Here is a 25,893-nt window from a genome sequence, read left to right on the forward strand (position 1 = left end):
TAATTAGAATGAATGAAAAGTGGGTGGAGTTGATGAGTGAAATACATCTGAGCATGTCTGCAGATTTTATAGAATATAATTAACATCAAGCTTCGCCTCCTCCAGAGCTACTTCAGGCGTGGCAATTCTGAGCACCTAAAGAGACTTTAAGGGTCTGTTTAGCACTTTAGCATGCATTACTATACTGGCTAGACTGTATGTAAGAAATATATATGTTTAGATTTTAGACTTTATTTAACTGTTCACATCACTTTAGCACCCACCTGTATAGTGACCAGTAGGCTATCAAATACAAGACCATAAATAGCTTCATATATGTGGTTAAACGGACACAAACTCTTATACTGCAAAATACATCATCCTAAAACAGCTATTTCTGAGCTCTGGAGACACTCACTGATGATGAGGGGTTGTCCTTGACAGTGGGAGTGGAGGTGTAATGAATAGTTGCCTGCAACGAAAATTAAAACAAAGCCATGACAATGACACAGAAATGCATGGATCAGCAGCACAGTGAATAAAATCACTAAATGTAAACTTAAGGGGCTTTTTTAGGATGATGCCAGGCCACATAAAGACACTCTTCAGAAAACTCGAAGCCACCAGAGTTTACCTTGAGCTAATATGATCACCAAATGTGGGACAGCGGTCGTAATATGCAACGCAGATTGATAAAGCTCAAGGGGGGAACAAAAACGATCACCCAGTGAGAAGATATTAAGCCATAGCTGGTCAGTAGATCTATTTCTCCAGTCTGCATGAGGCAAACCATGAGTAATCAGCTGGCTGCGGAGAAGCAGTCGCATGCTTTTCAGACCACTCAGCTAGTTATGTTTTACTGTCAGAGAGCTCAGAGCAGCGTGAGTTAAAAAAGAAATCCAGGCCAGCGCTGAAAGGGCCGCATGCCCCACTTACGAAGCGGGTCTCCCTGCCTGCACACAGGGAGCTGTTGGAGGAGTGGTGGCTGGGCTAAGGGTGGGAGGAGAGGTCAAAGTGTCAAATACCTCCTCTAAAGAGCTACAAGTGACTCATGGAAAAGGGATAAAAAAATAAATTAATTAAAAAAATTGGTATGAGAGCAGGCGATAAATAATAGAAGAGCTGGGTTTAAGAGCCACTTACCGGTTGGATAGTAGGAGAGTAAGGGGCTTCCCTGATTGGGCTTTCTGTCCTGGTGAAATCAGAGGAAGGCGCCTGGAAAAACAAAAAGTAAGGACACAAATTTAACAGCCGCTCAGTTTCACTGAAAACACAGAGCAGAAAACAAAACAAAAACAAAAAACTGTTTAGTCCAGCTGTGAATTTACGCCTCCCTAAACATGCGCTTTTCTGTGCCGTGCTCCTTCGTGACCCTCCTCCTCCTCCTCACAGCTGTCGGCTCAGACATTCCAGTCGATCCTCATCACAGACTCACAAATACCTCACGAGGTGCCACAAGCTCTGTGCTCACAGTAAAAACATGCAACTGTTCAGCTGGTTGTTATTAAAACAGGATTAATATGAATGAATTGGCCAAAGAGCGTCCTAGAGAGAGAAAAAATTCTTTCACATGAATCATCGAACTGAGAGTATTTATCTCAGAGTGCAGCTTTCTGTTAACACACCATGCTGCCTCCACACCACACTCAGGCGGGTGTCTCTCTTGCCTTGCTGAACAGCCAGGGCTGCAGCTGCCCCTGTCTGCCGTAGCCCACCGGAGGCCCCGACAGGATCTGCTCTCCAGGAGGAAGACCTTTTCCTCTGCGATTAGCCACCAAGAAAGGGTTTTCGCTGAAGCAAATCGACTGAGAGTCCACCAGGCACTCCTCTTCTTCAGGTGCAAGGGATGAATTAAGAGGTGTCGTGGAGCCAGTACTCTGGGGGGTGGAGGTTCCATCAGGGGAGAAATGGGATCCTTGAAGATAGCTGGGGTCTGAGTTCAGACTGGAGCTGGACTCAGGGTCCAAGTGGCTGAGGGACTTAGAGGGTTCATCTAAACCAAAGCCTAGGGGCTTTAAAGGAGCTGTGTACTGGGCCTGCACGGGGGCCTCCATAGGATCAGTCAGAGTGACAGAAAACTGCACAGCAGCAGAGGAAAGAGGGGGACAGACAGACAGTAAACCAGTGACAGGAACTCCAGAATACAGAGAAGAAAGGAAGCTGCTCTCAGTTAGATTAAACGACAAAACAAGTTGATTACCACCTCAATTCCCTCCTCACAGGTTTGGCTGTTCTCACTAAAGTTACTGCAGAGACCAAGGGGTACCAATTTCAACAGCAGAAAACTAAATTTGTAACTCTAAAATTTTAACTGTATGTGATCTCAGGTTCACTCACCCCCCCCCCCTGCACAGACTAACTGGTTTTTGCAGGTACTGGAAGTGCAATGATCTTCTCCTCATCTTTAATTTCCCTCCAATAGAAGTGCCAACTCAGCAGCTCCATAAAAAACATTAGTGGCCTGTTTGTAGGACTTCAACTATTATTTTCAAAATATTACAGATTAATCAATCTCCCAGTTACAGGTACACCAGATGGGTCATGACTGGTTTATAAACAATAATAAAAATACCAGTTTTTTAAAATTTTAAATGTGTAACTTTTGATAGGATTAAACTTACAGGATAAGATGCACTTATATTGATCAATTCTAACCCTTAAAGCCGCCAATCAAATAGATTTTTCTATTAAATATTTGCTATTAAACCCTAAAAGGACTTTGGATTAGGGCTTAGTCATTTAAGCCCTGCTTTTGATCCTGAACTCATTGTTAGAAAGAAGTGGATGAAGATGCTGTTTATGGTGAATGACCCAAAGGGCCAGTCGTTAGAAGACTAAACTGAATGAAAACACAAAGAAACACATAATTTTCTGCTTGTGTAATGAGATATATATTATATTCATTGTGCTTAAATAGAAGGTTGCATGAATGACTCATTTGTCATCAAAATATTTTAACATTATGACCACAAAAAAAATTAATAAAGATACTAAAACTCGCTTTTTAGGGTCAGCTTGAAACTAATTAAGCACAATCAATACAATATGTGGACACTGAATACGTACATTCATGTAGTATCTGATACATTCTCTAAAACGTGAGATGAGCTCGACAGAGAAGCGTCTTGGTGCTAAAAAGAGTTTTCCCAAAGCCTTTAAGATACGTTTCCCAGCGGCCATCATTCAAGACTCGCCGCAGCCCACACTCCTAGCATGTGCTTTAAATAAACATTATCAGACCAGTGAGACATTCGGGCTCCAGCACACCTTCAGCTCCTCCTGTACTTAACAGTGACGACTACTGCTCGTGTCACAGCTGAGAGAATACGCAGATTTTAAACCAACGTTCACTCTGAAACCGAATCTCGGCCATGTTCTGTTTCACATACTTAAGACCTTAAAATCGTTAAAAATCTTCAGGTCAGTTCAGACAAACTGCAGTGGAATTTATCCCACATGGCCTTGACATGTCTGGTGATAATCGAAATAGCCACACTAAGAATACAGCGAGCATTGTGAAGCAGCAAGGCAGCTCTGTACTGTCAGAGTCGGCGCTGCGATGAGGGTCAGCGAGGTGGAATGTGAACGAGTGCCCTTTTGGCACCGACACCGACTGCGAGGGACAGCTGGGGCCCGGCTGTGACAGAGCAAAGTCAGGCTGCTCGTTCGCCGGCATGCCAACGCGCTGAGCTGTCTGGGAAGTCCAAAGCAACCTGGGAACTGAAGCGTTTAAACACTTCAGTCACGGCTTTAAGTGAATGCCATGAATCAGTAACAGAAAGCAGAGTCTGAAGTGCCAGAACAAAATTTATGGAAAATGTTTTCTGTGTAAAATTAAATGATAGCTCCATTAATCAGGATTTGGGATGTCCTTAAAAACCAAATACATATTTACCAATAAAAAGTTTTACTAACAGAAAGTATCAGATTATCTTAAATGACATCTGAATGGGTCTAACACATTTTTAGTCAGGAATTTCTGGAGTACAACACTACTAGTTTTCCCTACTCTAAAAATTTGGATCGGTTAGGGCCGTTAATAGGATACGTTAGGCAACATCACAAAAAATTGATGTCAAATATAAACGTCAAAATTCAACCTTTGTAAACCTAAGTTAAAAATCGGGATAAACTTCTTGGAAAATTCTAGGAATTTGGTTAAACCACCCTTTTTATTTTTATATTTATTATAGAAAGGTTTTATTATGAAGGAACAGTAGAGAGAGGATGATTTAAACACCAACAAATGGGAAATACAACCATGTCTTCACACTCAGTTCCAATAAAACAAGGCCCTCTATACATTTATCTATTGGCAGTTTAGCAGGTTGCTCTCAGGTCTGAATTCATCTCAACTTCTTATAAATCACATCTTGTATCACTAATATTTAAGCAGCACCTGTTCTTTTGTTGAAACATTTTTACAACAAAGCGGTGCTATGAAGCACACCCACTTGTGTTTCACCATCAAAATCAGGGCTTATGAGATGCTAACCCCTTCAATTTAAAATATTGGTCCACTATGAGTGTAACTAACCAACACGCTGTTCTTACAGTACAGTCTGAACAGGACCACGTGTGCAGAGCAGCTCGAGCACACAGAGCAGGAACAGCTGCAGACGATATGTAGGTTAAGTTCTACTCTCACAGGTTACTGAGAAAAAGCCTGTACTGCTGCTAATTTACAACTTTCACACATAGCTGCATTATTAATGCGAATTATTTAACATTTGCTGTTTAAAAATGTTTTTAAACAACCATATTACAGACAAAATTGGATTAAAATAAGAGTGACGAGAGAACAGACAGGACAGAAAGACTCAGAAAAAACAGAAAACAGAGTCGCTTTAAATCTTTAAACTTCCTCCAGTTAAACTCGTTATACTCACTGTAGGACGGTAAAAGCACAGAGCTCTATGTTCACTCAAACGTATTCCCCTTAAGACTGGGAACTCAAACCGAAAAACACTTGTCTTTTCCTCTTAGGCGACACCCCCCGTCCGCCAGCATCCCACCCACCCGGGAGACTCCATCCAATTCAGAACCAGATGCAGGTTTAAAATATCACAGATAGGCCAGTTGATAGTGGACAGCTGTCCCCTTTCCAGTATCTCACCAGCTCCCCCTCTCGCACTTGCAGAATACAAAGACTGACTTCGGGCTTTGCCTTCTTCCATTCCCAAAATCTTCTGCACTTTATGTAGTTTTTCTTTTAGTCTTTCGTTTGTGATTCTTCCCGGATTACTTTAGTCTTCCCGTAAGACTCTTCATTTACTTCTGCTCTTGTTGTGTGTTGTGCAGTCAAGGTTTAGTCTTCAGCAATGTTGACTTGCGGTGAAGATCATGGAGGTGTTAAGTGCTCATAGAGGTCCAGCTGACTGACGCTGGGTCTATTCTGAGCTTTTAAAGAGACTTCCTGCATGGGCCGCTCCCAAAATGCTGACTCAAGAAGACTGCTTTCTTTTTACAAACTCTGAAAAGTAAAAATCAGACAAACATGAAGTAAAACTCACCCTGCTGACCTTCTGCAGACTCGTGGTGGGCAGCGCAGCTAGCGTTTTGTAGTCGAGCTTTAGCGGTCCAGTGCCAATGCTCTGATGGGAAATAAACAGACCCAGAGGTAAGACGGTCTGCACTGAAGTTCAGTTTACAAAGAGCAGGTGGTCACATAACAAATACAAGAAATCAAGCGAAAGATCAATACTGGCACTTTCTGTACGTCTGACTGTGAGTGATTTTCCTACTCGGTAGTCTTAAAAGTTTTCCAGCTGTGCATGACAATTTAAACACATGTAATTGATGTCTAATATCAAAGGAAACCTCAGGGTTGTTGCATCTATCATTATATGTAGACTAGACGATCAAATATGTTCAGCTGAAATAGCAGCTGTAAAAGTTTTATAAAGCTTAAATAAGCCTTCAAATCTGTGGATTGGGTTATTGTTTGATCAGTACGTGAAATAGCTCCACAAATAATGTTAACAGCTATAATATCCTTCTGCGGAAAAAGGTAGCAACCCTCATCAGCCTTTTAGAGCTGAAACAGCTTCTTAGGAGTTTTATTTCCATTAAATTTGCTTTTTTTATAGCAATACTTTTTTTTCCCTTTCATAACACTACATCTCTTCTTTCTGAGACATTTCTTGTTGGATTTCCAGTGTGATTAAAGTCATTTACCTTACCTAGAGTTCAATTTAACGAGTGGGCAACGGCTGCTCAGTCCCTCATACCAAAAAGTGCTTCACAGTCAGTATTTGACCTCACTCACAGTAGATTTTCCTTAAAGTGAAACGCTTTCGTTTAAATGTTTAGAGATCTTTTTTTAAAGCGCTTTTTTAAAGATGCTGAAGAGCAAAGAGAAATCCAGAACTCAGATGAGGTTTAATAAGCCTAATTCCAGGGTTTTTAAATCACCTGCACTGATCTGGAACTCCTGACTCTAAATGTATAAATGTGAACGTTTCATAAATCTAAGGGTGGTTTTTCCATGATATTGAGTTGTTTTTAAGGATTTAAATTTTTTAAAAATTGAAACTAAAAGTCAAAAAGAAGACTGGGAATTTCCTCTTTTTTCCTTTAGGAGCTGCTTCAATTATGATTTAAGTGTTTGTACCCTTTGTTTGGTTACATTTGCAGGTGGACACTTATCAGGGCACCTCCAGCACAACTATTCCAATTTAAATTGGGTCCCTTAAAAAAAAGATGTATAAAAGTTTAAGACACATTTATTTAGCATTTGTGTCTAAACTGCAGACAGGAAGTTCACCCGAGGACCTGCTGATGAGGAGTATCTCACCTCAGTCTCCTCTTCTAGCAGGCGAGTTGCCTCCTCACGCTCCAAGCGCATTCGCTCCTTCACCAAGAGAGGAAGGGGAGGAAGAGGAGAAGTACAGAGGGGAAGACACACACAGTCACACACAGCCACACAGTAATGCGATGAGGGTTGAAATAAAGAGGAAGACGAGGAAAGTAGTGTTAGAGAGAAGAGAAACAACAGTGAGGAAAGTGGTATGGAGATGGAATGATTGGATGATTTTGGATCACACATAACGCACCAAAGGTAGAGGATAGGTGAAAAAAAGAAACAGAAGGGAAAGAAAGGATAGAACCCACACACATTAAAAAGTATTCTATTCATCAGCTATAGGAGCAGAAAAAGCATGCAAGGTGGGACATTGCAGGAACAGTTCTGTCAAACATGATGCCCACACAGGGTGCAGAGGGGAAGCTTCATTCACCCGGTAACAGGCAAACGTGAGGATGTGACTCTAACTCCACCCTGCAGACCCAGTATAATTTCTTTTCAGCTATACTGCCACAGAAAAACTGAGTTTTCTTGCATTGATTCATCTTCATCAATCTGCTCTCTACCTTTCCCAAAACAAATGATTTTCAATTTCACTTACCACTTTCTCCATCTCTTCTCGCTCCCACTGTGATGTCTCTCTCACCATCTCAGACTCCTGACGAAGACCAACATTTAACCTTACAATGCTAAAAGCTACTGTTCATCATGTAAAGCTCAGCAGAGGCAATTCAGTTTCTGTAAATAAGCCCTGGCAAACGTGGTTACGGCTAAACGTGTGCAGAGAAACAGCAGAAACATGGCATTCAATAAACCAGCAGACCCTGCATTCCTTTAGAACGGGCAGCCTCCCAAAAACGAATCTGGACAAAATAAACAACTGGGCTGGCGCATTCTGGCCGCTCCGATAGAAAGATGGGTACGTGCGGCGTGCATGCCCAGAATGAGTAAATCTGTACAACTCCACTTGCTAACACCAAACTGCTGTGGAAGCACTGTGCTGGTGTGGCAGAATTGCTGAATAAAACATCCGATTCACAGGTTGCGCTGAATGGCAGCGGCTTTGGTTAGTACACCAGCTTTGCACTGCACTTATGTGGATCTGCTGGATCTTTAAGGAGCCTCAAAAGTGCATTCTGCATGTTAAAATCAACACCATCAGTACCTGACCTTAAGTACATCAGTGATGGCAATGTAATGAAAAAATGAAGCTCGTGCACAAGTGAAAAAATCTGCAGCTTCTCAAGCAGCAAAATGAACTTCAAATCATAGACCATATATTAAAGAATGAAGCCACTGTGTTGCCACCAGATGGTTAGTGAATCCTGCTGTGAAGCCGCAGGCTGAACATCTTAATGTTTGGAAGCTGGAGTTAAAGAGTGAGTCGAAACTGAGGGACACTGCATGGTTATAACGTAGCAATGCATCTGAAGCATGTCCTGCTTCATTATCCTAATTTATGATTCTATTGGAAGCATAATTTGGTAGGTGCGCATTATGCGCCATTGCCTGTTTATTCATCACGGAGTATTTGGAGACAAGTGTGTGTCTTCTATGCAAATTAGAGGCAACCACACCAATCTGGTAGTGACTAAAACTATAACAAGGTTAAAGGTTTTGTTCAATGCTCTCTTTGAAATCGATTTCACATGGCATAAGCCAGTAACCTCGCTCAGATCTACCAACTCTAGATCTGCGCGACTGTGGTCTCAGCAGATAACACTCTGCCCTCTCATCCATATAAGTTCACTTTTAGATTCACCAGATAAACTGCTAAACTTTGAGCGTAAGGAGTGCAAAAATCAATGTTGTAGTGGCCATCTTTTATATATAGTTTATGTATAGAAGTTAAAATGTGCACTTGTAGTAAAAACACACCTTCTGTATTATTTCCATCTCCTCTGGGCTCAGGTCTCGGTCTATAGAAGAGATGCTCTCCATACTGTTCTTTCGCACAATACCGGTTGCAAATGGGTTGGCAATGATACCCGGAGATGCCTGAAAACCAACACAGAGTACCGTTTAAACCTTTGAAAATGGAGATGTTTTTAACTGAAAGCTATAGTTCTAGTTAAACACTCAAGCCAGGTACATGATAAAAAAGGGATATACATTAGCTGATATAAAGACAGAACGATCAGAGGTTTGGTAAGTTCATGCTGTACATAATAAACTGTACATATCCAAATCTGACTGTTCATGTCATCTCACCTCCACTGCAGCCACTTTGCCAGGGTCAAAGCCATCACAAACCAGCATGACCAGAGAGTCCCCGACAGCACGGAGCACTCGCACCGCCTCCGTGTGCGTCATCCCCAGCAGGCTGTGGTTGTTCACCTCGAGAATTCGCATGCCAACCTGCAGTCGCCCGTCCCTTGCCGCTGCGCCGGTCGAACTCACCTGCAGAAAACAGTCAAAAATGTGAGCATGTTCACATTTCTCATGTTGATAATAACCTCAATTAAAGCTGAGTCGTGCCAAGATGTGTTGCTTTGGATTGCTAAAGAACCTTTGAGATGAAGATGCCCTCATCTGTGGGGTCGAAAGGATTTCCAGCATGACCCTTGGCCCCTCCGCGAATGCTGATACCAAGTTTCTCTCCAGGCTGCTTCTGGATCATGATTTCCTGCATTCCCGGCGGTGAAGGGTCCCGCCGTACCAACATACGGATCTCCTGTTTGTTGGCCAGCAAGGCCCGCACAGCTTCCTGGTGTGTGGCATGTCGCAGGTCAATGCTGTTCACCTCTAATATCCGGTCGCCAACACGGAGCCCACATTGACTTGCCAACCCATGAGGAATCACCTGAAGAAATGAGGTGAAGTCACGGAGTCATGCAACAGGAGATGTCAGTCACTTTCAGGAGATGAAAGTGTAAGAATACACCTGTTTTACAGTAATACCTTTGAGATGAACACCCCAGGTTCATTGATACCAAAAGGGTGGCTGGCATGGTCGCTGCCTCCTACAATACTCAGGCCTAGAGGGCCTCCAGACTTCACCAGGGTAACTTCCTGTTAGGATTAGGTTAGATTGGCTTTAGCAGAAGATTTGAAAAATAATTTAAAGCCTGAATGTAAAGACGACGACTCAAACATCACAAGTCAAATCTACATCTGTTATAGTCTAATAAATATCAAAAACAACTTTCTATTTAACAACACCATTAGTGCTTTATTGACAGCTACTAACTACTCAAGCCTTCATACCATACACCATCTTCTCTGGAACTGGACAGCAATAAGGATAAGGCGAGGCCACATAAACAAGCATTAACACTGAGTGCTTCAATGACGTTTCTACAGCAATGGCTACTAAAACGACTAAACAAAAACCAAAACTATTCGACACACAAGTCAGTCCTCGAATTCTCACCTCAATGGGATACTCGTCCTCCATCCGGCTCAGATGGTTCCCGAGGCCTTCCTCGTCCTGGTCTGGAGAATCCGATGGTTCTGGGGGTGGAGGGGAGTGGGCTCGTGCCCGGGTCTGACCTGGAGAGCCCCCTGGTGCATTCAAGTCACGCTCCACCAGGAGGGCGATGGTGGGGGAGGTGCCGGTAAGGAGCGCTACTGCCTGGTCATGCCTGGCCTCTGTCATGTCTACACCATTGATCTGGATTCACAGTAAAACCAACCGCGGAGGGTGTCAGCCCACCAGGACGCTCCCACTGGTCATTTGCTACTCATAGGATGAATATTTGACAACAAACCCAGCCTGCCAACAGTCGTTTCTCATCGCTCTCTCCATTCATTACCCAAAATGAAAACTGAATGTTTAAGTTCTAAACCGATCTGATTTGTAATTCTGAGATTTTTCAAGTGCACCAAAGCGAGTTATTTAAAGAAGAACCAAACACCTACACAAAGCAGCAGGATCTTATACGGAAAGTGAGGGGTGCTGCAGGCAATTTAAGATGGCAGAGCGTCCCTGAGGGAGAAAAGCTGCAAGCAAGCAGAACTATTTTTCGTCAAACTGCCTGAAGTGAGCTCATGAATGCCCATGCTGCTATCTTTTCATGTAATCAGTTCAGCACTTCTTGCCTTTGTTTACTTAAAACTTCAGTGGAAGTGTGTAGCTTCTCCAAAATTGATCTTAAGTCCACAAAGGCAACAAGAAGTCGTCAGACACCACAGATTAACCATTTCATTACTGTTTATGTGTGTTTTAGGATCAAATAAATAGGGGTAGCTTTTAGGCATGCAGTCTAGTCCAACGTGACAAGCAGAGGTCGGCACAGACCCGACAGTACCAGCTCTTACCACGGGCTGACACACTGCAGCTCCTGCTGTTGTGGTAACTCGTGTTCCACAAAATCAGCAGAGCAACAGGCTCGGCCCACTCCACCCCCAACACCATACCCACCACCAAGCAGGCAAGGAGATGTACTCAATGCATTAGTGAGCATGCACAACAGGAGAGCGTGAGAGAGGAAAAGAGAACCAAAGAGAAGCCAATGAAAGAAAAGAGGAAACCCAGAAAGAAGGCAAAGAGGACCATTCAGGAAGCTTTTCTGTGATTACAGAGAGCAGGAAGTGCAGTAAAGAAACAGATCTGATCATCATCAGTTCGTTTACAGTAAATAACAAAGTGTGCAAATGTGCATGTGACCGGACAAAAACATGCGACAGAAGAGTTGCTAATACGCAGAAAGATACGGGAGCACAAAGCAAAGCTTGGAGTGGGATGAAAAGAAAGATCATGCAAAGGCTAAATGTTTTAATGTTTAACTAAAGCAAATAAAAAATCTTCATCGAATCCAAATAGAGAATGACTTTCATATGAGGACCGTATCACTAACTCATGGACGTGATGTGTGAGATTTTGATGAGATAACCTTAATTCATATGCTCAGGATGGAAACACCATGTCAGTCACACAAAGCCTAAAACTGACTTATGAAAGCAGTGATGCTGGCACAAATGACACAGTTTCACAATAAAAATGGAACAAAATGCAACAAAAATGTCAAAAAGTAAATGCCGCATTTACCAGATGTAGGAAAAATGTTGTATCGCTGTTATTCTCACGACACAAAAACGATACCTAATTGTTTGGGATTCATGTCTAAACTTATTCCTGTTTGTAAAGAAAGCCCTGCTTTGATCACAGTCAACACTACAGTGTCCAGATGGAGAAGGATGGTAGTACTCACAGAGATCACCCTGTCGCCCACACGCAGCGTGCTGTCTTTGTGTGCCGCTCCGCCCTCTGCGATTCGAGAGATGTAGATTCCCTAAAACAAAACAAGACAAGGACGACTACTGATTTAAACTTATTTTTTACTCAAACATTCTCATATACTGCCACTAACAACGGCATCATTCCGAACGATGGCTACAACAAACCACAGACCTATATGTAAACGCTCGCACTTAAAGAAAAACTGAATTTGTTTTCATGACTGCTGCAAAATTGACATAGTTCGACACATTAGCAGCCCACACTGCCAGACAACACACAAACAACCTCTACATATAACTGATTAACAGGTCAGCGCCAAATAGTTAAAACGCATTAAAAGCCTCGACTGCCAGCAGCTCGTTACAAAGTACGAGCGCTGAAACGCTGTCCCCTTTGCTCAGACACATTACACCGTTTGTACACCAATAAAAACCCAGCCTAGCTGCTAGCCTGTCCCACATGAACAGAATGTGTAAACAAATGCATGTGCAAAGTCTCGTGCACCAATTCACATCCACCAGGTGAGTCACTGCATCCACTTCAAAAGGCTTTTTGAAAGGGAGGAAAGACTTACAGTCAGACCCGCTTAAACCTTATGTTTATGACTCCTTCCCTCTTTGTGGGCTCCTGGAGCTGTTCGAGCTGCAGAGCAGCACTGTGCTGGCCCAAATATACATATCCAAATTACAGCAGGCCTATCGAGTGTCAAGGCTGGCTATTCATATCGGCGTCTCCCAGGAGATGACTGTAAGCGCTGTGGCCAGAATAGACGGCGTTAAAAGACAGATTCGCTCTGACTGAGACTGTTACTGCAAACATGTGACTTCACTTCCTAACTTTCAAACCACACTTTTTGAAAACCCTTTTACTGATAGTATGAGGCACTGTCTGCAGTTTTGGATGTTTTTTTAAAATGTCTTTTTCCTCTATTCCCTTCTTCATTCCCCAGATTTGGACGTTGACAGAAGGTTGCATACATCACACGAGTAAAAATAAAGCAGCCATCACATCTCAATCTGAGGAACCAAACAACTCCCTCAAAGAACTGAGTCAGTTCAATGAAGTATTGTGTTAAATCATCTAAAGATGAATGACAGGAATACTTCTGTAATGCCATTTAACTGATTCAAACAGAGGACGCTCTGCTTGGATGTTTACACAAACTTGCATAATGAACTACAACATGATACAGATCTCAGATAAACATCTGTCCCTTGTGCTGCTTATTTTAACATCAGACATGACACTGTGATCTGATAGTCTCCTATCAGGCTAAATAAAACTCAGTTAAATATAAATTACTCTTACTTTTAAGGTTTACTTAACTATAATTTCGGTGGGCAGGTCAACTATGAGGGAGGTGTTTGATATGGGAGCAAAAGATGCTGCTGGGTGGAAAATGATGGGATGGTAAATCCATAAGAGGGTCACCTTGGCAACAAGAGGCCTGGACTCTTACAGTAGTGCCCAAGTTTCAGCTACAGAAGCAAAGCAAATCAATCGCTTCACATGCAGACAGGGCTTACACCAGGTGTTGGGAACAATCCACAACCATTATTCTAAGTATGGATTAATCTATCAGTTATGTTCTCAATAATTTAGCTGGCATTCATGCATATCAACAGAGAAATACACGGCAAACACACTTGAAACAGCTAAATCATTTACCCGCTCAGAACTGGTTGTAGTATGACAACAAAGAGTGCACCATAGACGGACAGATGCCTTTTCCACGTACAGCAGTTGATCAATAAATGGTTGCAAGCAGACGGCAACATGATGGTCAATCCACAAAGACAGATTAACGTAACCGCAGCCTGTTTTTCTACATATCAACATTTTTATTCCATTTGCGAATAAATTCTGCCTCATCTGTCACGTAATGAATTTAATGTCTGTACTGTCACAACCGTCACCTCTCTGCCTCTGATGTCAGCACTATGAACTTTATGATGTGTATCTGACAGCTCAATATAAGAAGTGATCTTCAGAGGATGAGAAAAAGGTGGATAGGCTTTCCCTTAGTGATAGGGTGAGGAGTTCAGTCGTTTGGGAGGGGCTCAGAGTCGAGCCGCGGCTCCTCCACATCGAAAGGAGCCAGCTGAGGCTCTTTTTTTTCTTTTCTTTTCTTTCCTCACCGTGTCCCCTGTGCGGTACGCCGTGGAGCCTTTCCCCCCTGCGATGCTGAATCCCAGCCCCTTGTCATTACGGATGAGGCAGGTGGAGAACCGCTGCCTCGGCCCGCTTGGACTGTTCTCCAAGTTAAAGGCAAGGCCGCTGCTCCGCCTCTCCCGTGGGAAGTAGTCATCCTCGGGCCTAAGCGGTGTAGTGGTGATGGCGTTCTCTGGTTCCACCATGCGCTCCCGCAGCACTGTCATGGAAACTGTAGCACCGGAGCTGCGGAGAGCTTCCACTGCTGTGTGATGCTCAGCTTCGTGGAGGTCCACTCCATTTACCTGAGACAAGGAGATTGTTTGTTTTCTGTTTAACAAAACACTCTTCTAGTCACCCTCCCTGTCACACACAGACATGCAGATGTTTACCTCCAGCAGTTTGTCTCCCACTTTAACTCCAGCTCTGGCTGCAGGACCCTCTTCAGACACTCTGGAGATGAAGATTCCCTAAAAGCAACCAAACATTAACACAGTCAGTCTGTGACCTCAAATACTTCCAAACCTAAACAAACCCCAGGTACCCAGCCCTACCTCGTCATCTCCTTTGTAAGGCGTGGATCCTTTTCCACCAGCAATGCTGATGCCCAGGCCGCCTGTTTGTCGCACGATGGTGAGGGTGTGCTGCAAGTTGAGGACGGGGGAGTCAACAATACTGGGAGTGAAAACCCATAAAAAGCCTACTCATCTTAGGGCAGATTAAGAGGAAAACGAGCCCACGGCGATTTACTTTGTTTTGTTTGGGTTTATACAGGGTGTATCAAAAAGAATTATCTGATTTTGAAAGGCTACATTTTTTAAGTAATGGACAGAGAAAGAACCATGTGGTAAATTTTTAAAATGCATGAATATAAAGTTTTATGCAAAGCTTGCAGTGTCAAGTGCTCAATGTGCCTCCCTCCGGACGCATGGTAAATGTCCATGACATAGCCAAACTCCTTCCATACTTTAGTGAGCATTGTCTGGAGTCAGTGCTGTTGTTATGCTACCTACCGGCAACCACATGAAACTCACGAATGTGCTCTTACTCACGGTACGTGTTTCGATAGTTGATCGGTGAACAGCTGCAGGTTCAAAGCACTTTAAAATTGGATGATTCTTTTTGATGAACCCTGTATTTTAAGTCGTGGGTAACCTCCTTCAGCAAGAAGGTGGCGTCAATCAGTGCTGCACCCTTTGTTTTTGCTGATGGATAAACGCTGACTTCAGTGTCAGTTTATGGGCCTATGCCAGTTTAAATGGGAGGCAGATGGCTTTGTGTTTGCCTGAATTTGATTTAAAGCATGAACAAAAAGTTTTACCCAAATCATTAACCAATTAACCAATGGACTGACATGGGACATGAATTCTAACACACTGTGTAAAAATGCTTCGGCTGGACTCAGTGAGACCAAGTGTATTATGTATGAATTGGAGTGTAGACTTGTGTACATTATGCATACTTGCAGGCCATGCAAAAAGGGGAGGAATGGAGACAAATGAGGTACAGATGGAAGGAAGTAACAGACAACAGTTTTAAGTGCCCTAAAGGTGGAGTCCTTGCTTTGAGACTCTAGTGTTGCTCAGTGTGACAAGAGCGAAAACAAATGTTTCTTGCAAATTTTCATCACCCACACTAAACATACTAAATGTACCGATATACAGTGAATCATGCAAAAAATAAAATGTAGATGGAGGGAATAAACAAAAACAAAAGCAAATCTGAAATAAGCTCTTTCTTGCACTTGAAATAACAGCCATGTGTTACAGATTTACACAATCAAAAATCGACTTTGTCATCCATCCACCGGTTATCCTGTTTGGAAGCTGGATTAAAACCTGGAGGAAGTTGGGAAAGTGGGTTTGCCTCATCAGAGTGTAACCAGCCCATTCATTCCAGGGTGACAAGGCACTGGACGGGATGAAAAAGGAGCAAAGCAGCAGAAGCAGAGGAGCGGCAGGGGAGAGGCAGAGTGTGCCAGAACCTGGACTGACTGAATATCTGCAAACTTCAATCTTTATGGCACTAACCCTTTTATAGAAGGAAAAGAAAAAGATCTGGTTCAGCCTGAAGAGGAGAATTCAACTACTCAATAACTGGAAAGGCCAGAGTTTCCTTCAAAATAGCAATATGTGCAAGCTGTGCAAAACTGCTGTAAATGCACTGAAATTAACCTACATGTTTAACCTATATGCAAAAACATCAGATATGGTTGATCAATCTGCAGCACGTGCAATGATAAGAATACCGACTCCTCGCTGAGAACCTGTTCTCCGTGTTTTCCTCACACTGTTTATTTAACAGAGGAACTGGTGGTATATATTTTTTCCTCTTTGGTGTGTATGTTCAAATACTGAGGGGGCGGGGTTAATTAATCACCAGTTAATGATGACTACCTTGTTTTGAGGTGGAAGTAACAATCTTACTATGATTACAAAGAAAAAAAACAACTTAATTTATTCACTGAGTTCAGGCAATTTATTAAACAAATGCTGTTTTTCAGGTATGACCTGTGATTGGGTTATTATAAAACCCAGAAGGGAAGGATCAATGGAAAACCACAAATGTTGTGTTTAAAAGGCCAAAAATTTAATTAAAAGTTAAATGTTATCAAGTGCCTGGCCCTCTGCTTTAGACTCCAAAAAGCTCAAAATGCTGAGAATGAAACTCTCACTACATGTTTACTATCACAGGGTTAAAGTGTCCACACTCCAGCTGTCCAGTAAGAAGAAGGAAGAAATAAATAGTGTCAGTTTCAGTCCTGTATTCAGGTTCTGCCACACTGGCCCCTCCTGTGAATGAGCTGGGATTAGAGGGGTTCCCTAGTGATCGGCTCGGATTAACCGTGGATTTCTGTGGGAAGTTTTCTCCATTTCTGAGTATGGGTGGACAAATGAATGGGTGAGTGAGGGACGGAAAGACAAGAGTGGATGGGAAAGAGTAGGTACAGACCTCTTCCTCCTCAATTCGAGCAGGTTCAATCAGCAGATTATTGACTTGATCAAATGACACCCCCTGTTAGGACAGGAACCAGCAAGAGGCATGCGGATTAGTCAGGCCAAAATAAAAATATGCACACAGACAAACACACCCAAAAAAAAAAAAAAAACAGAACAAAAAAAATATAAAAACCTCCAGACACACCAGACACTCAACACGCCACTGTCTGCTTGCAGGTTGTGAAGCAGAAGTGAATCCACACTCACTCCCCAGCCACCAAAAGCAAAATACAGGCAGAGGTGGAAAGACAAGACCAAGGAGCTGAGCCAGAATGCAAAAAATACAGTGCAGAGAGAGTGGACAAAAGAAGGCAAAAGCTCCCAAACCACAACAAGCCCAGCCTCCACACCATCAACAGCAATTTCCTCCAGGAGCAAGACTTAAATTTAGGTGAAGAAGTCAGTTTCAGGCTAAAAAAAATATAAACATAGCTAAACGATTCACTGAAAGTACAAAAGAAATGATACAGAAACTGATTTACTAGAAGAACAAAGTCCCTACAAAAATCCAGTGAAAGAAAATACGACCATGTGACGCAAGCCAGGCTCATTCGATGTTGTGTTCCAGCTCTGCCAGTACATGTTCTGGTTGGTCCGAGTTCAGTCACCCACACGCACGCACACATCCATACCCACACACCAAACAGATTCATGATGATGTTTGATCATTAGGTTAAAAAGGATTTCTACAATTAGCGTGACACAAATTAACAGATCTCAATTTAATAAGTCTAATGATCAACAAGGACATTCATTGATAAGCAGCTCCCGAGCATCCTTCACTCGTTTCATTCATACTTTACAAGCATACAATGTTACAAAAGCAGTGTGCAAGTGTCAATATTCAATTAAATCAGCAGGTAACTGATGATAAGGCGCGCCAGTGTTGAGCAAGAAAGGCTGAATTTATCCACAAAGAAAAAAAAAAGGTTTAGACAAAGATCTGAATGCAGTCTTGTATGGAAACAAGGGATCACAATGGCCTGTGGCTGATTTATGCCGACATGTCTGCATGCTTTCTGTGGGGGAACAGGCTAGGAGAGGCAAAATCTGAGGGGGCCAGATGAGGCTGTTGGTGAGTTTGCGATGAATGTAATGCATCACCCTGGATTTATAGCACAAGAGCAGGGCGGCTTCATCTCAGGAATGACCCTGCATGCAACGCCACATCCATCTTAAGTGAATGCAGCTTGCAAGGTGGCAAAGGCTCTCCATGCATACAATATCAAATGTTTGCAAAGAGGCAACAAACAAGGAAAAATATATATGTAAAGTTTTAAATCCTAAAATATGCTGACTTGGTGTGTGCTGCATGTCCTGCTGTGATGATATATAACACTTTCTACATTCCTGAACTGCACCCTGCCAGTGTTTGGATCTCTCTTTTACCTTTACTTGGCTGGAGTTGACCTGATGCCGGCTGTCCTCTGCCTCCTCCACTCTGTGGCGGTGCTGAGGAGTGCCATCACTCTGCTCTTCGTCCTCATCCTCCTCGTCCTCGGCAGCCTGAGCAGAAGAGTTGAGGGCGTCGGGACTGAAGCCCTGCAGCAGAGCGGCCACAGCCTCGGGTTTGGGCAGCTTGGTGATTTTGAAGTGCTTCTTGTAGTGTGGCGTGTCCTTTCGTATCAGACGCTTCTCCATGGGCCTCTTGTCTTCCTCGTCACTCCTCTCGCCGTCCTCGCCGTCCTCTTCGTGGTCCTCGTCCCCACCTCGGATGATGGGTTCTTCTGCAAAGTGCACAGTGGGCTGGAGAAAAGAAAGGGAGAGGATTTTAGAGTCTAACAGAAACAAAGACTGAATCCATGAAATGAGGAGAAAACCTATCCACCATTTACCTCAATGTACTCCACCTCCATCTCATCAAGGTCATCCTCATCCTGAGGGGAAGGGCCGTCCACACGGTTCTCCATGTGAGAGGCCTCAGTCACATTTTGTCTGTCCTCGTGGGAGGTGGCCGACAGCGTGCTGTTAGACACCTGTGAGTCATGGCTCTGATTGGAGAGGTCACTGAGCCTTTTTCCCTAAAAACAATGACATCATTTTTATTATATCAGCATGTACCACAGCAGCAGCTAGTCAGGCAGTATTAGAGCAAATTTTGAGTTTAGTTGTTTGTAATTCTGGAGCTTAGCAGCAAGAAATGAAATGATATTTGCGTATTTATTATTAGTATTTTTTAATTTGGTGGTGACCATATTTCTGACGTTATGTACCTGTGGGTCCAGGGACTGATCCTCGTCCTGTCTGGATGTGTAGGCTTCATTCCTCCTCTCTTCAATCCCTTTCTTCATCTCCTTCAGCTCACTGGGATGCGGTGTGGCTCTGCGCTGAAGGCCCTGAAGAAGAAGAAGAAGGAAAATAAAGCCGTTTTATCTGATTTTCCTTTAAGCACGACATTATTCTTTTTTTTTAGCTTTTGTGCTGATGGGTCAGGTTTGCTTTATTTAGTTTTTACTCACTCTACGCTCTGCAGCAGCCTCATCATCCTCATCCACCTCAGCCTTGGTCTCCTCCTGGAACTGGATGACCGACACTCTGTTCAGGTTGCTGTCTGTCCAGCTACCATCTACACTGTTCTGCAGCAGGTTCTCTGCAGATAAAGAGAGAGGGCAGAAGAAAGAGTGTGCCAGTTAAAATAAACATCATCTATACATGCGTCTAACAGGTCTGAATACTCAAATGCTTATTTAAAGCATGTTGCTTACCTAGGCTTGGGGAAGGCTGCTGGGGTAGCAAATAGCAGGTTAACACTTTCTCTCCTGTTCGCTCATCGTCCTCTGTCTGGAACTTGAGCATTGGCTGAGACTGGTTCTCTGCGAGCCACATGGCCTTCAGGTTGAGGTTTGTCAGGGCGAAAGGCAAGTTTTGTAATCTGGATAAACGTAAGGTCGGGACAGATAGATGAGCTTCTAAGATTTTTAAGGAGGATCTATTATTTATTTCCTTCTTTCCTGTCAGTACACTCAGAACAGCACATCAGCTGGGCTGGCGTCTTTGTGAGACAAATCTGAATTTCTTTCAACATGCCTGTCAGAGCCAATGAGACTGCAGCAGGCATGGGAGACACTTGCACTTTTCCTCACACACTGTGGTCTACAGGACCACTGTCATGGTTAAAATGGCACTTTCCTACTCCTCTTAAGCACACAACATGCCTCATTCACCTACTCGCATGCATTCAGAAAGCAACTTGCCCGAGGATACTTTGGGATGCAGACTTGAACAGCCAGGGATCAAACCACCAACCTTCTGATTAGTAAATTACCTCCTGGTGACCGGTTGTTCACACCCCACCCCAGTTTGACAACCCTTGCTGTAAGGCCACTCTCTCGTTAAAACAGTGAAATGAGGGGGCAGCACGCACCAGTACAAGACTAGCTGGGATTATTTTGACTTGCAAAGAGACTGTAGGAGAATGTAAGAATAAAAGTCTCTGAAATAACACTTTGACAGCGATAATTATGCTTCAGATCATTCCAGTAACAAACAATTTGCATAAAGTCATACCTGTGATGAAATTACGAACTACAAGGGCAAAAGTGTCGGTGCAACGTCTTTGTTTTATCTATTTTGGCAAAGACATTCTCTTCAGGTCTTCAATCTTTGCTGTGAAAGCTGCTGTGCATTATTAACGGTCTACGGTGTTAAGTAAGGGTACCTGTTTCCAGCCACATCCAGCACATGCAGCTCCGTGGCATCTGCAAGCTCAGCAGGCAGTTTGCCCAGGCGATTGTCTCTCAGTGAGAGGACGTTGAGGCTGGCACAGCCGCCCAGCTCTTTGGGCACGCTGCCCAGCCGGTTGCGGTCTACATTCAGGTTGGTCAGCTTCTTCAGCTTGCCCAGCGAGCGAGGAAGCGACTTTGAAAGCGAAAGGGAGTGAGACGAAAGTCATTAATGGAATCAGTGATTCAACATAATTATTGTTAATGGGACTTAGTTATTAATGGGTGTGCATGAACCCCTAATAGGTCAAATGCAGGGCTGCAGGAAGCCGTTTATACTGTGCGTCCCTACCTGTAGCAGGTTCTCCGTCAGGACAAGTTCTGTGAGGTTTTCACACTCGCCTATTGAATCAGTCAGATGGGTCAGTCTGTTCTGGTCCACCTTCAGGATGGACAGCTGTTTCAGAGACCCTGCAGACAAATCACGGTAACATTTAGCAATACACAACATCGTACACTTCACTACTGGGCTGCACTATTTTTCATTCAGATCACATACGTGTTTCTTAATATATCTGTGTGTGGATGTGTGTGATTTTGAGCAAGAGTTTTATGCAGAAAAGCGTAAATGAAAAACAAAGACAGAGGCTGCAGTGGGCAGTTCTCACGATTCTTAAAATCTGTTTTACTTCACTACTAAGAAATTATTTGTATTCTTTCCACAGCAAGGGCAAAGAAGAAGGAACAGCAGAAGCACAGACTCAGCCCACATTACAGCTTATTTATGATGCACCATCTAAGCTGCAATATGTAGACGTGAGTTTGCAAGACTCACGGACAACATACTGTAAAATATGTTAATCTAATTAGTCCTTGCAATTAAACACATTTCTGTGCTTCATTGGCATTATTTTTCCAGTAGGGGGCAGTGCTGTTCTTGTTTAAGATCACACTAGAGCCATATCCCAGTGTATACTTAATATGGCTTCATGATTAGGTGCAAAAACTTTCACTGACAAGATAACACACAGTTTACAGGAAGAACATTATTGAATTATTATTGAATTACTGAGTTAGTTACAAAACAAAGGTAATAAACACCAACACCAACACAGAAAACAAGCCTGTCCCTTCCCCTGGTGTTTCTCACCTATGCTGTCCGGGACGACCTCCAGCAGGTTCTGTGTGAGCAGCAGGTCTGTGAGAGCCAGGAGGCCATTCAGCTCTGACGGGAGCTCCTCCAGACGATTCTCCGACACATCCAGACACACCAACCTACGAAGGTTTCCCAGCTCCTACACACACACACACATAAATTACCACTTACAGTGAGCTATAGAGACACAATACAATCCAGCAAACACAAAAAGAAGAAAACTGCTAGTGGGAGTAAATTCTGCATGAAAGCAACAGTTTGGAACTTCGTGAAAATCAGGACATTTAAACAAACAAACAAAAAAACGAAAAAGCTGTACTTACTGGTGGTAATGAGGACAATTGGTTACGGTCCAGCCACAGCTCCCTTAGGTTGGGGAGAGCGCCGAGGGTATCCGGCTAAAGGAAAGTAGGGGAGAAAAGAGAGTCAGTGGCAATATTTTTATGTAAAATCTAATTTGTGTTAAAACGGCACGTTGTGCAGATCGTGCTTCATTTGAAATCTGTTAGAGGGGCTGAGAATTTGGAAAAGACAAATCATGTGACATCTGTGGATGACTGTTACAGAAAGATCTGATGTCAGCCTCAGTTATGCCACAGACCGCTTCAGATGCTTGAAGCTGAAACACACACACACACACACACACACACACACACAAACACACACACACACACACACACACACACACACGCACACACACGCACACACACACACACACGCAAACACGCACGCACCACAGTGCCGTCTTCTTCTTGTCACTCATCACTTTTGTTTTATTTGGTCATTTTTGCACTTCACTTGAGTCCTGGCCATCTGGCAGGTTGTCAAAAAAGTTCACTAGCTCAAGAAGTTCTGTTGTCCCGTGTTGTCCACGTCACATGGGCAATCGTATAAAAAACATTCCCATAAACCTCCCTCTCGCCAGGCACCTCCTCCAGTTCTCCCTGGGGAATGGTGAGGTGTTCCCAAGACAGCTAAGAAGCATAATCTGGTCTCCTCCCAGTCAGATGTACCCAAAAGTGCCTTATCAACTTCCAGAAGACATCCCAGTCAGATGTTTGTAACACCTCAACTGGCTGCTTTGGATACAGAAGAGTAAAGGCTCTACTCCGAGTCTCTCCTAAAGACTTATCCCTAAGGGTAAGTAAGCCCAGAAACCCTTCAGAGGAATCCACCCACAGCCCTTGGATATGGTTGAGGGTATTTAACCGGTAGGCTCAATTAGCTAAAGTACTGCTTCAGCTTTGCCTTTACTTCTGTTTTCACCAGCTACACCAGTAAAATTACTTCAAATCTCCAACTCTACACTTTTCCCGAGTTGGAAAAATATACCTTTGATACTTCAGGCAACAATCCCCACAAACCTGTAGAGGACAATTCAAACTTTGAAACAGAAGCTAAATAAAAATTAAAGGTGACCCCATTATGCTGTTCCTTGGTTTATATCAAGTATGTAATTTTACAATGGTAATAATGAGGTCAGTAAATGTACAAGTAAACCTCAGATCTCATAGATGCACAGGGGCTGCACAAAAATCCAACATAAGATAAATACGGATTGAACCATTCAAGTATGACAGGTGAGTACAAGAATCAGCACAAAAGCTCTCCTTTAAATATGCATATGATCTTTCCCGTGTATTAGTGTACTGAAACAGAAACTTCAGGACTTTCAGAGACTTCTAGTCTGACTCTGATTTCTTAATCTAATGTTGGTAAATCAGATTCTGATTTTAGGAAAAAAAGTCAACTGAAGGATCTTGAAATGAGCTCAAATTTAAAATATGGAATAATTAATTAGCATGTAAGCTGGCTGAGCGATGGTCTATGACAGGCATGCAGGCAAGGTTTCATCATGATGTCAACTGTTTGTTCAGCCTCCGCCCTCGTCAGGACATGAGACATTGTTTGCTCTGTCCTACACAGACAGGTGGGTGTTCCCGGGCTAAAACCGGCACTCACTCTGGGGTAGTGCAGGCAGGGCTTCGCTTCTTTCAGACTGGCTGGGCTGCGTTTGGTGAAGTAAACATGTGGTCTGGATCATAATTACTGTGGTGGGACTGTGAGAGGGATATTTGTGATACGTGTCAATTTGAGAGTGTGTGCGTGTGTGTATGTCTGCTCTACTGGTTGTGCGAAAATGAAAAATATTATTTTAAGACACAATCAAGGGTGTTGTCTGAGCACGATGATGATCATTTAAGGGGATGAGACGCTGACTTACCAAAACTTCCAGTTCATTGCTGCCCAGGTCCAGCTGTTCCAGTTTCACCAGGAAAGAGAGCGACCTGTATCAAAGCACAACCGGTTACGTCACACAAATATGTGCACTCAAAGAACAAAGAGCTCCGGCTCCAACTGATAACAGCATACCATTCATTCACATGTAGTAATGTACGTTCATAAACCTGCTGTTACAAGTAACTCGTGGTGTGTGCCTTTCCCGAAACGTCTACAGTAATTGACAGGTAAAAGTAGCAGTGACAAAACACCCCAATGAAAAATGCGGAGAGTGAAATATGTATGTGTGGTATGAGCAGAGATGAAAAACTTACGTGGGCAGAGACTTCAACAGGTTCTCCCTGAGCTCCAACGTCACCAGGTTGGCCAAACTACAAAAGCAGGAATGGCAGAGAACACGAGGCACATAAATGAAGAGAAACAAAAAATATGAGGGGCAGGAGTTGGCAGGTGAAGAGAATAAAGGATGGGGGAGGAAAAGAAGGGAGAGGAGAGGCAGGCTGGTTAGTCAGATGGCGGGTCTGTTCGTCTGGGCTGCCAGGCGTGGTGAGGGACTCTTCCATCTGTCTGAGAACAGCAGTGGCCCGCAGCCTCCTCAGAGCACATCGGTACTCCTCGAGAACCTGCACGCTCGCTTTATTTGTGTACATCTGTAAATCTCAGTGGCCACAGGTTACAGTTGCCCCTTTTTGCAACCTTTAAGCACTTAGGTTCTCAATCTTAGGCCTGTGAATTGTCACTAAAGTGTGCACAGCGACTGCTGCACCCTCTGCTTTTGGCACAAAATAAGGAAATATTTGGCTTTGGTTTCAATTTAGTTTAGTCTCTCCAGGCTTGTAATAATACTATAACTATTGTGATCTTTTAAGTTTGGTTTCATTTTTTTTGCATAAAATTAATTTTTCTTCATCTAATAACCAGCAATGGCAGAAAAATGCGCACTTACATGAAGTACAGTAACACAGCACTCACTGTCAACTATTGGCGCAACCAATCATGCATACATTCACAGCCACCCCTCATTCCCAAAAGCCAATTTTAAGCCAAGAAATACCCTGATCTGTGGTTCCAACTTTCCATTCATGAGTTTTTTTGTGCTTTGCCAACTACCAGCTTGTTGGCACCGGTTGTTCTTCAGTAAAAAAGGAATGAACCTGGCTCTAGATTAGGCACCGGCATCGGCACAGTGCTGGAAAGAGGACAAAGGGGCCTTTCACGACGTCCCAGACCAGGAGCAAGGTTTTTCATTTACAATGAGATAAAAGATAGCCAATGCTCCCACTTGCGTCAGTGTTGCTTTTATTTTTTTTTCTTAATCTAACCAAGAGGAAAAACTGAAAAAATAAACAAAAACAATCCTTTTAACTTATCAGATTGTCTTCTATGAGCCATAATGAGCGTGTACATACTTTCCAATGTCGTTGGGCAACATCTGTAATGACACATCATTGAGGGCCAGGTGAGCGAGCGCTCGGAGTTGAGTGAAACCATCCGGCAATCTGAGGCAGAGAGAGAGAGGAAAATGGTGTCTGTTAGATTTTAATGGCAACAGCCAACTCACACACTGACTACTAGCCCTCCACATCTGTTAAAGAAATCAGGATCAAAGTTTCTGCCAGCTGTTCAATCACTTTTCCATAGTAGGAGCGGAGAGATATTGATGACAGGGGGTAAGAAGATGATGAAGGTGAACGGGGCTATAATGGGAATTAACTGGT

General features: G+C 43.3%; 1 protein-coding gene across 22 annotated transcripts in view; it reads right to left on the reverse strand.

The window, feature by feature from the left end:
* scrib (scribble planar cell polarity protein) overlaps window positions 1-25,893 on the reverse strand; it is a 78,509-nt gene that overhangs the window by 19,150 nt on the left and 33,466 nt on the right. For 8 of the 22 annotated variants that reach the window (XM_042220956.1, XM_042220952.1, XM_042220947.1 and 5 more), the window contains exons 4-32: window positions 25,585-25,674; window positions 24,490-24,546; window positions 24,159-24,222; window positions 22,258-22,332; window positions 21,929-22,073; window positions 21,131-21,249; window positions 20,775-20,974; window positions 19,822-19,988; window positions 19,576-19,706; window positions 19,330-19,452; window positions 18,952-19,137; window positions 18,506-18,862; window positions 17,070-17,132; window positions 14,672-14,761; window positions 14,510-14,587; window positions 14,105-14,422; window positions 11,938-12,018; window positions 10,158-10,397; window positions 9,686-9,796; window positions 9,294-9,587; window positions 8,996-9,184; window positions 8,663-8,782; window positions 7,386-7,442; window positions 6,776-6,832; window positions 5,502-5,573; window positions 1,647-2,057; window positions 1,123-1,194; window positions 916-969; window positions 398-451 (exon numbers count right to left, since the gene is read on the reverse strand). In XM_042220956.1, coding sequence (XP_042076890.1) covers window positions 398-451; window positions 916-969; window positions 1,123-1,194; window positions 1,647-2,057; window positions 5,502-5,573; window positions 6,776-6,832; window positions 7,386-7,442; window positions 8,663-8,782; window positions 8,996-9,184; window positions 9,294-9,587; window positions 9,686-9,796; window positions 10,158-10,397; window positions 11,938-12,018; window positions 14,105-14,422; window positions 14,510-14,587; window positions 14,672-14,761; window positions 17,070-17,132; window positions 18,506-18,862; window positions 18,952-19,137; window positions 19,330-19,452; window positions 19,576-19,706; window positions 19,822-19,988; window positions 20,775-20,974; window positions 21,131-21,249; window positions 21,929-22,073; window positions 22,258-22,332; window positions 24,159-24,222; window positions 24,490-24,546; window positions 25,585-25,674 — 4,075 coding nt within the window. Of the gene's footprint in view, window positions 1-397; window positions 452-915; window positions 970-1,122; window positions 1,195-1,646; window positions 2,058-5,492; window positions 5,574-6,775; window positions 6,833-7,385; window positions 7,443-8,662; window positions 8,783-8,995; window positions 9,185-9,293; window positions 9,588-9,685; window positions 9,797-10,157; window positions 10,398-11,937; window positions 12,019-14,104; window positions 14,423-14,509; window positions 14,588-14,671; window positions 14,762-17,069; window positions 17,133-18,505; window positions 18,863-18,951; window positions 19,138-19,329; window positions 19,453-19,575; window positions 19,707-19,821; window positions 19,989-20,774; window positions 20,975-21,130; window positions 21,250-21,928; window positions 22,074-22,257; window positions 22,333-24,158; window positions 24,223-24,489; window positions 24,547-25,584; window positions 25,675-25,893 lie in introns of all 22 variants that reach the window. The other 14 variants (XM_042220951.1, XM_042220950.1, XM_042220949.1 and 11 more) reach the window with 14 other exon arrangements.

This window comes from Haplochromis burtoni, unplaced genomic scaffold (genome assembly GCF_018398535.1).
Source record: "Haplochromis burtoni strain Fernald_Lab_line unplaced genomic scaffold, NCSU_Asbu1 Contig_58, whole genome shotgun sequence".
Classification (NCBI taxonomy): domain Eukaryota; kingdom Metazoa; phylum Chordata; class Actinopteri; order Cichliformes; family Cichlidae; genus Haplochromis; species Haplochromis burtoni.